Here is a 16,470-nt window from a genome sequence, read left to right on the forward strand (position 1 = left end):
AATAGCATTACTGTATCATATTATTGTTAACACTTGATATGAAAAACACCAACATTTTTCTTGTGTTTTCTCACCTGCATATAGAGGTACTCAAATGCTACCAAATCCCTTTGTGCTAGGTCACATGCATCTTTTGGAACAAATGCAACTCTGAAGAGACACCGCAAATTGTGTGAGCCAGGCCTTGCAGCTATCTGTAATTTAAAATTATAATATCATAAACTAAGATATTTCCCACTCTTTGTAGTATTTCTAACAGTATATAATATTAAATTATAACTTCTTGGGAATGTAATAGACATCTGAGGAAAGTTTTTTTGTTAGCACATACAAAATAGAATAAATCTTCATTAATTTTTATTAATACTGAGAATTTTAAGTTATTCTGAACCTACAGGTTTATATGGCATGCAGAGGTAAATCTCAATGCATTCTCAGTTTCAGAACTATATGAATATATGCTGTCACGAGATCACTGTCTTCTGAAATAATGTGCTATGGAAACTTCTACCAGACTATACAGCGCAACCTCCCAAAAGACAGTCACCTTCATACTCACTACCAAGAGAACCTCAAATCTCACATAAGCTGTCATCTTCACACATCTGTCTGAATAGGAGGTTGGATAAATTAAGTCTGGAACTATATTTGGAAAGAGCAAACAAATTTTTATTTCAGTTGACATTTCCATATCCCAACTTGACTTACCCTTGCAAGGGGCTCCTGAGGATCGAGAAGAGTGAGTTTGTTTCTTCTCAAACTCTTAACATGCTCCACGACCAGCGAGAAGTGTTCCGTTGCTTTTATGCAAAGTTTCTGTTGCAGGGACTCCATCACATCAAGGACTGTCGTGTTCGAGTCATACTTGAATGACTTGGTCTGTCCATTCTCAAGGAATACTTTCAGTACATTTGGCATAAATGGCACAGAAGAATCTCCCAGTGAGAATGTTGATGGCTGAAAGTATCAAACATGGTAAAAATTGAAGATTTCCGTCTTCTGGGTTGTTGCGCTGTGTAGTCTGGTCGATGTTAACCATCGCCCTGATGATGGAGGCAGTATGACCTCTGAAACGTTGGTTAACATCGACCAGACTACACAGCGCAACAACCCAGAAGACGGAAATCTTCATACTCACCGCTGTGAGAACCTCAAGTCTTACATGGTAAAAATTGATAACTAGTACTACTGAAGACAGCAACTTCCTTTACTTTCAGATGGGACATCTGTGAAACAATGTGCGAAGAACAAGCAAATTGGGAAAGGAACAAGGCAAGTATGCATGCAGACAACAGACAGAATCATAATGGAAAAATATGATTTTAGATGGAGGTTCTCACATTATCATTTCTTAAGAAAAGGCTTAATGAAAGATAAAATTTGGGAATCATTATCCGATCACAGGCTTATCATCAGCTGAGAATAAGACATTCCAGTATTTGGTGTAGCACAAGGAAACAAACTGTAGTCCCATGGACTGCATAATGATAATTTATTCTGTCCAGTCAGATAGAATGGAAGAACAAATACGTTTATATCTTCCCTTTACCTCAGAACAGCAGTAGCAAAGTGGTTTCCAAAGTTTCTCCCTTTACAAACAGATGAAGTCTGAAGGTCTGACAATGGTGAATTATAATCTGTAAATGTGGAATTTTGAACTTTTGTCCATTGTCTATATTTCGATAAAATTACGTTTTAGATGTTGGATCTTCTTGGCTTTAGATAAAAAGGGAAGGACAGAAATCCTAGCTGTTGGGCCCCCAGGTTTAGCTAGCCTCAGACCAGACTAAATGCCTACGTACAACCAGGTCTCATGAATGGTCTATTCCCTTGAGATTCTACCACAAAAATTATTTATGCATTTGTTGTTTTCCCACTAGAAATGCAGTAAAAATGATTGGAAAAGAAATTAAAAAGACAATTACAAGAGTCTCATGTGTGCTATGTCTTCCCACCCACTCACCTCCCATAATTCAATCATGCTAACAATAACAGATGACACAAATTGACACAATTCTGTTACTTACGGGAAAAAGTGGGGAGCCATTCACAACAACTCCTTCAGCAAATCGAACTCGAGATGGATTTGACTTGAGCTTGGCTTTCTTGGCTGCACTCAGCAGTGCTGACTTGCGGGCCGACTGCAACAAAATAACATAATTAATATCAAATATCGTCACTTACTTACATACAGAGCATTCAAAGACTGTCAAATTTCATCATCTTGTAACAGAAAATTCCCCTCATCTGATTTAGTTTTTTACTTTTGTAACAGAGAGAGAGACTAGTTACCTGTAGACAGTTCAGAAACAGAATGGACCAGGAACAGTTCAACAAGATGAGTATGACTCGTGTATCAACATCTATGCTCAATAATACAGAAAAATAACATTTATTATAAACAAAACCTACTTTCCCACATACCATTAGACTAATGAACTATGCTCCAATGGACATTTTCACTAATCATTTTAAGTATAAACATTCTTTCTTTATCTGCAAATGCATGAGCATACACACAACTGTGCATAAAAGGGAAGAGTTTCTTCTCTCAAAAATAAACCTAAATGACTTACATTGTCAAGAGGAGGCTGACAAACTGTGAGTCTCACAGTTTCCTTGCACGATCTCACTAGTTGAATCACATGATCACGAGGAGCCTTCTTCACGTCCTCTCCATTTATGACGAGGATCTGGTCTCCTGGCTGCAATTTGTCCACACTCGGTCCACCCTCAGTTACAAACCTGCGACAGTGCACAACTCAGTAACTATCATCTTGGTATATAATTATAAGTAGTATTATATTTAAAATTCTGTTCTAATTGTGGTTATTGACAAATGTGGCAATTAGATGACAAAATAAAGTGTGACTGCATAGCACAGGGTTATATTTCCTTGATCACTTTAGTTTTTGAACTGGTCATGATATTTCCTACTATTCTGGTGGGGGGGGGGACCTTCATAAACATAATCACAAAACTCAACTTCTAAACCTGTCATGAACCTAATCAATCAGTTCATATGTTCATAACACAACACTCTAAGATCCATTTTAACATTATTTTTCACTTATGGAAAGGTCTCACAAATGTAAAAGATCTTCTGGGATGCTGTGCCATGTAGTCAGGTAAAAATTTGCCAGTGTTTCAGAGGTACTTGCTGCCTCCATTATCAGGGTGATGAGTACTCGGCGCCCTGATGATGGAGGCAATAATTACCTCAAAACTGTTGGTAAACTTCTACCAGACTACATGATGCTACAACCCAGAAGCCATGTTTATAATTTACTGACTCCAAAAGTAATTTTTTTAAACATTAATTGAATACAAAACACATTACATAAAGTTAAAGAACTAAAGCTGTCCCACCATATGCCATGTAGGTGCTTGAGGGTGGGGGTGGGGGGGAATAGCCCCTACTCATTCTCAACCTTGGCACTAGATGAGGGTGAGTGGTCAGTCACGCTCTGGCCGCGCTTTACCCCCGGGAAAGGACTGTGGTACCCATTGGATAGGAGGCTGGGTGGGTCCCAGAGCCGGTGTGGCAGATGCCAGACGAAAAATCCTCTGCTCCCATCGGGGATCGAACCCCGGTCATCGTCCATAGCCAGTGACTATAATCACTGAGATATTATATAAATCTGTTAAATCACAATAGCTCTGAAACTTGCACACAGAGAGCAAGCCAGCCACATGGAGTGACAAATGTTAGTACGCAGTTACACACATATGTGAAACTCATTTATACAAAAACAACAGAGTATCAAAATACAGTATTGAACAGGGTTCATGTCTTGAAACAATGCACTATTCAAATTACACCTGTAATACCAGGAATCAACTGAAAACATAAAGATTCCTTTGAAATCATACCTCACAATGACAGGTTTCTCACTGCCTGCCACAAATCCAAAGCCCAATTCTGGGTGTCGTGTGAGTTCCACCTGTCTTGGCTGTGGCGGCTCTTCCGTCCAGTCCTTCCGAGGATCCTCATATGTGGTGGTCTTGTTGAGGTGACTATGACAGAGACATTCAGAATTATTCCTCTCACAATTAACAAGCTGTTATTATCTACAGAGTAACCATAAAACTTTTAATCAACTTTGCCTCTTACATGTAAACATAACTGAATACTGACTTTTTTTAAGTTCCTACTAAACCACATATCTTGTTTCATCTATATATGGTTTCTTAAGTCAGGTTATGCCCTTACTGGCAACAAAAATTCCATCAGTAATCAGGAGTAATACTTATTTCCAGACACGATCAAAATCTCATACACATGAATAGATGTCAGTATGACATTTAAATGAACCAAAAGTCTGTTAGTGAAAAATATGTATCTCACTAAACTATACCTTTCAATACTGAGTTTTATTTAGCAAGAACGCGTGGTTCTCTTTGTTGCCTTGTCCATCGTAACTTAGACATAACTTCCACTGAGAACACATCACAAGCAATTTGAATTTGCAAACAAGACTGAGAGAAGTATTTTCACACTGAGAAAACTCATTCATTGCATGCACAGAGTTAAGACAATATTTCTTTATGGATTGTACAAGTGGATTATACTGTACTGAAAAATTGAAAATACAGTCATTATATCTGTACATCCAATAATATACTTCTGTACAAAACAAACATATCTTGACAAAATATTTCAGTTCAAAGTATTTTCTGTGCATATTCTGTTTAAAGTTAGTACCGCAACTTTTAAATATTTACATGAAATCAATTTTCATTAACATCTAGGTGTCAGGCACTAATATTTCTAGTCAAGTTAAAGAAAAGAAATCCCTTTGTAAATGCCATTGTTACACGAAATTCAAAGAAAGAGATTCATTTCTACAATAAATGACACACCTCAATCCTTACATTTTATTTTTATATACAGGGTGATTCAAAAGGTTAGGGCCAAACTGAAGGAGCGTATAGAGGGACTCGGAGAGAACAACTTTCGAAAAGGAATCCATGTCCTCCGAAGTTATCCTGAGTCAGTCAAGGCCATTGAAGGTAGGGAAGTTTACTATTAATTATTACCATCATAATCAGCTGTTCTTAACCTGCTTGTACATAATAAATGTCATGCAAATAATTAAATTGATCAATCTCATTCCAACTAAATAAACAAAAAGAGTCAGAGTGAAAACAAAAATTCCCTTCAGACAAAAACTATTTTTTCCAGGTCAGATGAAACCAAACGCACGACTGAGGTTGAAAATCATAGCTAAACTTCAGGCTGAAAACTATTTGTTACTTAAAAGTTTGAATGTAGCATGACAATATTTTTATCTATAACATTAATTAATTTTGACAGTATGAATAATATTAATGATAATGTACTGAATCACATGGCATTCATCTTTAACAGCTAACCTGAGCTGAACAGCATTAAGATTCATACAAAACTATTAATTTTCTAAAATGTTTTTGTGTTTTTCAGTCCCTATTGACATATTACATTCATTTATTGCAGATACAGAGGTATTATTCATATAACAGTATAGAGATACTACATTGTGTAGAAACATATACTCCACTGATGACAAAGATAATTAATAGCACAGATATTAAAATGCATGGACAGACAAATTATTTTTCATTTAATTTCTTTATTAATATAAAATAGAAGTGTTTCAAATAAAAGTTATAGATCTTAATGGGTTACTTATTTTATTTCATAGGTCTATACAAATATTTTATATGTCAAGCTACTGATAAGAAATTTGCTATAGCTCAATTAATGCTTCATGTTAAATTGATGTTATACTGAAATGATATAAACTAAAATAAATGTTGGCAACATTTAGTGCAGACTCGCAATACAAAAGTTAATAAAAATCCTAGTTTTGGTGAAGGACTATACACATAGACAGAAAAATTATATGATCAAAGCATTAGGCTTTCATTTTATACACTTTATGCAAAGAACACATGATAAATTAATTCACACACTTCACATTCATGTGTCATTTAATCAGCAGTCATGTTCCAAATTAGCAAAATGTAATACAGATTATATTCACATAAATACAGTAATCTGTTCTCATCACACAGCATAATAAATATTCAACAGAATCAAAACTATACAGACAACAGAAAGATAAGAAGTAATATACAGACATATACCTCAAACGAAGGAAAACATGCAACATGCCAATACATCACATTCCTTTAGAAAGTAATTCAAACTCAGCTGAGCAAAAAAAAAAAAATACATACAAACCAGGATGTAATCTGAACCAACACAGACAATTAAGGACGCCATTACAATGCACTTAACTCTTCTGCACTAGCAGATATGAAGAAATGTCTCTCAAATTGGGAAATGAATATATAACCTCCTTTCAAGAACAGAGGTTCATGAGCAGTACACAAGATATGGAACATTACCTCAAAAGAAAGTTCTGACAAAAGTCTGTTACAAATGAACTAAAAATATGTGTACCTTAACTAAAAACAGACAATAATTATACAGAAGTACACATTATCAAATAAAAACTTCTTACTTAATAAGCCCCTGTGCCTAAGCACCATGCCATGGAGGCATAGTTTATTTTCTTTATTTGTAGTGTTCTGTCTGACGACAGGTCCATATGAACAGGATCCTTCCATCCTTTTCTCGGACTGGGACCTGTTCATATACGTTCATGGCAGATGATCCAGAAGTGGTTTGCCATTGCCTTCTTCAGTGTGTGAATGGGATGCCACGGAGAAATCGGGTAAGCCCCCGGAGGAAAACTCCGTGATGCCTAGACCACGGCCTTGCCCAACACAAGTTATAAATTTGAGCACCACCGGGAATTGAACCCGGGACCCCAGGCTTACAAGGCTAGTGTTCTGACCGCTAGACCACCGTGGCGGTGGAGGCATAGTAGGGGCACACAAGTAAAGCTCCATGTTTTCTAAACCTTGGAATTGAATTAAAGTAAGTGGGCAGCTTCATGCTTCATGGCCCTACACCAATTGGATAATAGAGTAGTTGGCCTCTAAAGCTATTATGGACACAGTATTGGAAACAAAAATCCAAATACCCATACTAGGATTCAAACACTGTCTTTTGCCAGTCATTTCTATGATGGAGTTCGTAACATATACTTGCATCATATTTATGAATATAAATTAAAATGCACTGATAAATAAAATACAAAGCTAGTAGATTAAGTTACATTCATATTTTGGCACTGCACCCTGCTTTATTTGTACAAAAACAAAGAAAACAATAACAAAACATAGCATCAGCATTAATATGTTAAATTTCTATGGTCCCTCTGTTTCCAGCATTTCACTACAAATGTAAGTCTCTGACATGACAGTTATACATAATGGTTTAAAGTTTAATTAAATGCAACTGAAAACTAGATCCATTTATTTTAAGAACATTCTGTCTTAAATTTTGTCCTTCTGTACCACCAATCTTTTACAATGGATATGAAGTGGTAAAACATCGTCAATGAATTAACCACTTACCACTAATCAATCAACTCTGGTTAACAGAAATACATTTTCACACTGAAATGCATACTGCTCTAATATACTTTAATTATATATGCAATAACTGTCCAATTACAACAATTATATATCATTATTATAGACCCAACATGTTTCAACCACACTGGATCATCCTCAGGGTCATCTCTTACTCACAACATGAAAAATAACTACACTGACAATATAAATGTAATTTTAAATCAAAAACTTAAAAAGGTTTGTCCAAGAAACATACCAGTTGGTCAAAAAAAATGCCAATGGATAAGATTACTGGTCCCATGACAAGTTTAGTGAACTGTAACAAACTGACAACAGAAAATGTGCATTTTGCATTCTTAAAAAATTTAGTTAATGTTTGAAGACAAAGTTTGCATTCTGCATTAAAATATTTAATGTCATTATGGATGTTGTCCTGATTATCATACTACAGAAAATTACTTGTGATTAAAGAATTGGTTAATTTATTTAAGATACTTTATCATGGAAAAATCAGACACAATTATTAGAGAGTAAATTATAAGCAGAGAATTTGAATTTTGAATCTGGATTCGGTTAATTCATTGTACTTTAGACCATTTTATGAAAACATGAAGAATGGACAAATAAAAACCAAGCAACAAATCCAAATGATTTTCATGATTATGTTTAACTTCATTATGAAAAACATGAAAAATTAACTAGTAATACATAACACACATGTTATATCAGTTATATAATTACTTGAAGTTAAAGTTAAGAGCCATAATAAATGATCGAAGAATGTGTACAAAGAACACTGAAAATTTTTAAAATATGAATGGCACAAGGTAACATTTCTGAACTGATTAAGTAACTAAAGAAAATAATTGATCATGAATGATGACAGCCCTATAATTCATCACTTTAGTTGGTCAGAGAACAACATAACTGTGAACACTACTAATTTCCTTTACATTAATACAACTGGAAACTGAGAGTCCATCCTGGTGACAAGTGTACTACCTTGGTTTGTGAAGAAAGAAGTGTCGAAAGGCATTCTGATTGGCGCAAGGCTGTCGCTTGACACCGTCTACTCTAGACATCACCATGTGCGTGCGCCCAATACCTACAGTGACACCAACACAATCACACCACACAGGTTTCCCTGCTATGGATTGGACTGGCTTCAAGCAAATTTCCTTAACTTTCAACATGGCACATTTCAAGTCAAAAAATTGTATATTAATTATTCCACTGTTAGAGAAGAAAAATATCACTTGACTGTGTGTTTGTTATTATTCAACCATCAATAAAACTATATATTTAATCTGTATATGAGCACACACAAACATGCACACAGTTTTACCTTCAAATATTCAAACTGTGTCTAAGAATCAATGTGTACTTTTATGCATTGTAGAACTGTTCTGTCCATAACAGTGAAATGAATAGTTATCTCAAGGAAATATGAATTAAAATATTATATAATCAAATATTTCCAGATATTCTTTATACAAAGAATTTACGAATTTGCAATTACTATTATAATACAATTATAATGAACTAAATGTACCATGCTTGCAGTCAAACTTAACCTCAAAATTCTATTACCAGATAACTCTTATTGGGTGGGTAGAATAAGTACACATGTACAATCACAATCCATAGTGAGAATGAAACCATGTGGCTGGAAAAAAGGACAAGCACTGTTAACCAAATACATTATGTACACCTTGTTCTAGTTTGGGGACAGCAACACACTATACTCTGTATCACATACACCAGGAGTCTGCATTTTCATGCATTATTCTTTTCTGTTAGGTTTATATGAGAGTGTTTTATACAAAGAAAATTGGAAGTAAAATGGTGTATAGAATCAATCTCTATCCAGAGTGAGTTTCCTTATACACCAGGGGGAATATATTTATACATAAAGTGGCTGAAATCTAAATATCAATTTAATTACAATCATTACATTTATGTAACAATTCTTTTTAAATTAAAAGCCCATATTTTTATTGACTGTCTTACATTTCATAAACCAGAAAAATACCGAGATTTGGTTATCACCTACAAGATTACACAGCTCCATACCCAGGAAACCAAATTTGTAACACTGTGAAAAGCTCAAATCTCATACAGATAGAAGTTTCAGACCACATGAAAGGAATGGAAGATACTGCTTAATAAGAAACTTTGTGATTCATACATCTCACACAACACTGTTAATGTAGTTACAGGGGTACGGACAAACAGCTTGAATGAAGAAAACAAGACATGTATACAAAAGTTTGACAGTGGGAGAAGAACCTCTTTGAAGGTGGCCACTTGCCTAAGACAAACAAGAGTATCAAAAAGTAATATTAAGATGGATCTTAAGGTGAACTGATTCAGCGGTGTCAAACAGTAGGGCAGTGTTGAACTTTCTGGTTCTATTAGCAGACTTAGTTCGTTAGATGCTGCTAAGCTTATGAATGTAACTGTACCGTTAAGTACGACCTTCGGAGGTAGCAGTTGTATTTAATTGTAAGGTACTACCTTAAACTAGATTTTAAAGCCCCTCCAACCAGTGATCAGTGCTGTCCACCTCAAAACAGCATTGGATAACAGTCGTGTGTTTGCCAAGCATGATGCCAATTGCACTGCTTTATCCAGTGAATAAACTGATGATTCTTTCTACCACTAGTCTACTGGATTGTATTGCAGAAAATAGAAGCTTGAAACTCCATTCTTCCACATTCTTCTTCTTCTTTCATGGATTAGGACACAGCCTGTTCCGGTCTCTCATTTTTCCTTCATCATTTCCTGGGGTGCCCTATAGATTGGTATCCCTTAGGTCGGTATTCCAGGGTGTTTTTGGTATTCTTTCCTCTAGCATTTGTTCTATGTGTGATTTCGATTTTTCTCTGTATTTTATCATTTTCTGTGTTACTGGCTCTATTTCCAATTTACTTCTAATGTCTTCATTTCTGAAATGTTCTTGTCTTGCACATCCTTTGACCAACTCAGAAAATGCATTTCTGCTACTTGTAATTTGCTTTCTGATTTATGTCTGGGTTCAACATTTACCTACAAAAATTCAGAGAATTTGCAACAAATGTTGTTAAGGATTATCTGCTTCAAGCACCAAACTACAAACTCCTAGGACTGAAAGAAGTAGCACAGTGTTAAGACTCTTCTCCCATTTTAGGAAACTCTTCTTCTCCTTCCTCGGTGCTACAGCCCGGGGCGGGCTTTGGCCTTCCTATTTTAGAAGACTACATCATTCAAATTCAATAATTTCACTTGGATTTTCTACATTTATATACAAAATGGAAATGTACATATACAAAAAATCTGTGCTGGGATTCTTGGCCCATCATGGCACATTACTACTGCTGATTATCCTTCGTATTCAGTAAAGATGGCCATCTCAGACTTTTCCTCTTTTCAAAAAATCCTCGTTAATCAAGTATTTGAGAAGTGCAATCATCTGATATGTGATGAAGGCTGAAGGGAATTTTGATATTTCAATACCAAAGGCACTTCCTACAGATACAGGACCAATTGAGCAATTGTACAGCTGAAGGACTGGGATTGAAAGCAGACAAATGTATTTTCTCTCATATCACTGTGGTTAACCATCACAAACAGCAGACAATATCAGATTTTTTTAAGACAGCTCTCAGATCCGAAATGCAAAAACAGTTGATGAACTCTTATATAATTTAGTCATAAATTGAATATTTCTTCCTCTTCACTCTGTTCCATATCCAAATAAATAGTCATAATCACGCATGAGCCCACCATCTAATAAAGATTCAAAGATGGAATTCCCAGCTAGAATTTTTCTGAAAATTTTAACCTAATCAAGCAGAAGGCAAGTAGAACTATACGTATGTACCGAAAATAAACTTTTCATTCCTTCCACATAATCTGCTGATATCTCCAATAACTTCTGAGTAACGGCATTACCATAATACATTTCATTACACATATAACAAACAGCATGACTTACTAACACACTCAAAACTTTATTTATACACACAGAACTTACGACATTTCGAAAACAATGAGAGAAATGCACCGTTCTTCAGTTTCGACACTCTACGCATTACAACACAGTGTGCATCTATCACGCTTACTGCACACAAAACAAACAATTCACCTCAGCATGCATCATTTAAACTTTCCTATCATTCCTTCACCACAATGAAGCAAATTTATATTTATATATAAAATATTTTCAGGTCTGGAAAATTCTCACATTTCAAACTGCCTGTAAAACACAATATTTAAAAACACAATAATAAAATTAAAATATTTTAGGTATAGTTTATGACATTAATCTGAGAAAATAATGCCTTTGTGCCCTGGTTTTGATTTCATCATTAATGGCAGACATCAAACAAAGTCCTGCAGCCCTACTATAAATTCCACAAACATAATGAGCAACAATATATTATCGTGAAGGTGTTTAAAGGTGCAAATGTGTATAAAAACAAAGTGGAAGATATAAGAGGCCACAGAGTCCTACATAATTACTACATAATTAGTATACATGCATCATAACCTAAGCCTATTTTGATCTTAGCACCAATAGACAGTGAATGTGAGATAAGAAACTGTGATGTCCAATGTACATTATCCTCGTAAATAGATGTTCATAAACTTACTTGATAAAATACGGTTTGCCATCGCTGTCTATTGCCTCTTCCCAGCCATAGGGAAAACCACCACTTGCATCGACCCAGGTCTCGACTGGTGGCAGCCAAGAAGATGTCTGGGTTAGATGACTGAAAGCAAAGTAATCTCGATTAAAGATATGAATCAAATGAAGACTCATTTCAATGTAATTTGTGAGTAATATGTTCTGAACATAACAGACGTGAAGTAATGTTTTCCGTAAAACATCACCCTACCAAAACAAATCGTTTTTACTGGGTATTTTGAAAGATGATTTTCATCAAACTGTCATTTTCACACGCTCTTTAAATAAATGATAAATTAATAATGGGAAGGCCATGTCTACCTGTCTCTCTGTCTGCAGATTTGATCAACAAAATTACCAAAAAAGAATTGAGCAGTCTACACCACGGATACCAAAGTCCTGGGCCACCCATGTGTTTTGTGCAGCCTGCATACATGTGTTATTTTGTGTGATGAAAACGTTATGTGATATCAGAACGTATGAATGTTTTGTTAATCCTGTCACTACTTTCCAGTACCTGTATCAGTGAGAAACTGTTCAGTTCACAAGATATGCCACTGGGCCCTATCCTGAGTCAGATGAATCCATTCCACACCCTCGAGCACTCCAACACTCTCCCCCCAACTGAGCCTACATCATCCAAGTGATCTCTTCACATCAAATTTGCTGATCAAAATTTTGTATGCATTCCTCAGCTCTCCCATCACCCAACTTCTTCTCCTTAATTATATCATCTTAATACTCGTATTATTTTGTGAATAAAAATTACAAAGATCTTCACAATGTAATTTTCTCCAGTCATTTGTTCATTCCAGTGTCCGTCCAAATATTCTTCAGCATCCTGTTCTCAAAAACCCTCATCTGTTTTCTTCCCTTTGGATTGAAAACCCATAAAAATAGGCAAAATTATAGTCGTGTATATTTTAATCTTTAAGACTTATTGAAAGAGCCAAGATAACAAATTCTGAACGATAGCAAAAACACATTCTTCTATATCGTGAAGTAAAAGTCCACTGTCAGCATTGTACTCTTACGCATCGTAGTGACTAGTTCGTTGATTATAATGCACTATCAAACAAAAATGACGAGTTTAAAACTGCAAAGAACGCCAGTTGAAGCTTTATACTCATGGGAGTACACATTTTCACGCTGTTCGCCTGGAATCAGCATCGCAATACGAGGACAAGTCCACTCTCTATCCACTGACATTTTTACAGAGCGTTTCTCTGCTCCTTCCCGCCAACTTAAAAAGTACACTTTGAGTTTACAATCTCTGCTTGCCCCATCACTCTGCTCGATATTGACTGCCATTTTGCAACTTCTTAGTGCGACAGCAAAGATGCTTGGTCAGCACAGACAAAACGGACTGTCGAAGCGACCAGATTTCAAGTACACAGAAATATATCCAGATAAAAACGTAAAACCTTTAAACATCTGGTTAATATTAACACGCATTTACGTGTACAAGAAAGTCGGCTGACAAATTTATCCATAAAAATACGCGTTCAAAAGCTTTTTCTTGTTCGGACGAGTAGTCGTTTGCCAACAGTGAAAGTAGCATGCATGGGGGGGGGGGGGGGGAGGGGAGGAGATACATACAAAATTTTAATCGGAAAACCAGAAGAGAGAAGATAATTTGGGAGATCTACGGGCTGATTGGAGAATAATATTAAAATGTTATCTTAGAAAATAGGTATGTTTATGTGGACTGGATTCATCCGAGCTGACTCAGGACAGGATCCGGTGACGGGCTGTTGTAAACATGGTAATAAACTTAAGTGTACCATAAAAGTATATTAATCTTTTTTACTAGACGGCATATTGTTAGCTTCTCAAGATGGACTACGCTCAATGGAATTGGTTTCGTTTTTTGCTATACACCATTATAATAAAACAAAAAATCGTAATTCTCATCGCAAAAAATTATAAATAAACAGATGTATTTTAGAAGACATTTGTCTAGATAAACCAAGACACATTTATTCGCGAAGTACACAACAGAATGCAAATATTTTAAATGTTTTTGTACTCTTTTGTAAAGTACCACAATGCGCCACAGAAAGAGAGAGACAGGCAGACAGATTTTTCTTCAGGGTTTTTCCCCGGATATCTCGAGCTCGCTAAATCCTGGGGATCACTTCGCAGTAGTCTCAGGCCCATGTACGTTCAGGCACGGCGGGCAGAGCTCATAAACTTGAGGTACAGTTCAGGGTAGGACACGTCTAAAACAGCAAATACGCGAATGATTAACCGCAAAAGCGAATGAAATTCTCCTATCTGCCATTCCTGAGATCGTTGCACGTCGGTCTAAGCAACGTGTTCTCCAATTAAGTTAATGTCGCTGTTATTCAGTGGCACCAAAAGTAGGGCATCTCTCTGTCTTGTAGCGAAGTTCGTTTAGCTACACGTGCGAAACAACCGCACAACCTGTCTACAAACACGGCGTAATATCCGGGCCACTGATTTCATTACCAATGATTCACACTGGCATGTGGGCCTATTATGACGAATATTCTCATACCTTCCGACTCGGTCACCGTAATACATTCATTCAACTCAGTTGTATAACATTATTTATTTATTTATTTAGTGTTCTGTCTGACGACAGGTCCATATGAACAGGATCCTTCCATCCGTTTCTCGGACTGGGACCTGTTCATATACGTTCTTGGCAGATGATCCAGAAGTGGTTTGCCATTGCCTTCTTCTGTGTGTGAATGGAGTAATTGAAACCGGGGAAGCCCCCGGAGGAAAACTCCGTGTTGCCTAGACCACGGCCTTGCCCAACACAAGTTATAAATTCGGGCACCGCCGGAAATCGAACCCGAGACCCCAGGATTACAAGGCCAGCGTTCTAACCGCTAGACCACCTCATCTTATTATTATTTAGTGTTCTGTCTGACGACAGGTCCATATGAACAGGATCCTTCCATCCTTTTCTCGGACTGGGACCTGTTCATATACGTTCTTGGCAGATGATCCAGAAGTGGTTTGCCATTGCCTTCTTCTGTGTGTGAATGGAGTAATTGTTGGGATGCCACGGAGGAAACCTCCGTGTTGCCTATACCACGGCCTTGCCCAACACAAGTTATAAATTCGGGCACCGCCGGGAATCGAACCCGAGACCCCCAGGATTACAAGGCCAGCGTTCTAACCGCTAGACCACCGTGGCTATTGTATAACATTACGTAACATTATTACTCAGAAAGACCAAGGGATAACGTTCATCTGCGTTAACATTCACTAACTCTGAATTTTGCCATAGAATGTTATTTCGATAACAGCGATTATTTACCTAAACAGCAATGACCATCGGCCATATTAAAATATGGAAAATACTTTTCGGAGATCTTCCTCAGGGAACCTCACTCGTCTGCGGGGGGAACTAACGACGTACAGTGGTTCGGGAATTTGCCGATGGCGTCTCCGAGCGCTGTCATCAACTACATAAACACTTCTCCTGAATCGCAATGAAAATAGCCAATAACCCACCAAACACAGTGATTTCAGTACAAGACAGAACTGTTTAACGATGCACAGGTATTCAATCGTGAAGTCCTGTGCCCAGCCATTCTTATTACATAATAAACCACGCGGATGATTAAGTCTGGAGATTACTTTCGGCGGCCAGCGTTTCTGTGAATGTTGTTGAACCTTCTGGTTCTAGTACCGGAAGTGGTAAGTTAATAACTCGTTTAACCACTTAATGACGCTGATGTCTATTCAACTGCCAACAAGTTGAAGAAATCTCGTTAAAACTTGAAAACTAATTTAAACTAGACCATAACTTACAATTTTGGGAGTGGTGTTTTTCCGCGCCAGAAGTAGAGCCCAATTTTAAAACAAGAAACATAGTAGAAAACTTTAAAACAGGCCACTCGTTTAGAGTGCGCAATGCACACTCTCTGAAACAACAGATCGCTGTAAGATTTGAGGTTTTCACAGCGGTGAGTACGAAGATTTCTGTCTTCTGGGTTGTTGCGCTGTGTAGTCTGGTCGATGTTTACCAACGTTTCAGAGGTCATACTGCCTCCATCATCAGGGCGATGAGTATGAAGATTTCTGTCTTCTGGGTTGTTGCGCTGTGTAGTCTGGTCGATGTTAACCAACGTTTCGGAGGTCATAGTGCCTCCATCATCAGGGCGATGAGTATGAAGATTTCTGTCTTCTGGGTTGTTGCGCTGTGTAGTCTGGTCGATGTTAACCAACGTTTCAGAGGTCATACTGCCTCCATCATCAGGGCGATGAGTATGAAGATTTCTGTCTTCTGGGTTGTTGCGCTGTGTAGTCTGGTCGATGTTAACCAACGTTTCAGAGGTCATACTGCCTCC

The 16,470-nt window shown here is 36.9% G+C and overlaps 1 protein-coding gene across 6 annotated transcripts in view; it reads right to left on the reverse strand.

The window, feature by feature from the left end:
- Nucleotides 1-16,470, reverse strand: part of LOC110832537 (uncharacterized) — a 90,497-nt gene that overhangs the window by 20,900 nt on the left and 53,127 nt on the right. For 4 of the 6 annotated variants that reach the window (XM_087343962.1, XM_022069625.2, XM_022069624.2 and 1 more), the window contains exons 3-8: nucleotides 12,105-12,224; nucleotides 3,874-4,017; nucleotides 2,577-2,745; nucleotides 2,028-2,141; nucleotides 709-957; nucleotides 75-194 (exon numbers count right to left, since the gene is read on the reverse strand). In XM_087343962.1, coding sequence (XP_087200088.1) covers nucleotides 75-194; nucleotides 709-957; nucleotides 2,028-2,141; nucleotides 2,577-2,745; nucleotides 3,874-4,017; nucleotides 12,105-12,224 — 916 coding nt within the window. Of the gene's footprint in view, nucleotides 1-74; nucleotides 195-708; nucleotides 958-2,027; nucleotides 2,142-2,576; nucleotides 2,746-3,873; nucleotides 4,018-8,472; nucleotides 8,576-12,104; nucleotides 12,225-12,656; nucleotides 13,491-16,470 lie in introns of those variants that run through there. The other 2 variants (XM_022069628.2, XM_022069627.2) reach the window with 2 other exon arrangements.

This window comes from Zootermopsis nevadensis, unplaced genomic scaffold (assembly GCF_977971745.1).
Source record: "Zootermopsis nevadensis isolate Lab colony 2312 unplaced genomic scaffold, Znev_1.0 Znev_ptg000007l, whole genome shotgun sequence".
In the NCBI taxonomy this organism is placed as follows: Eukaryota; Metazoa; Arthropoda; class Insecta; order Blattodea; family Termopsidae; genus Zootermopsis; species Zootermopsis nevadensis.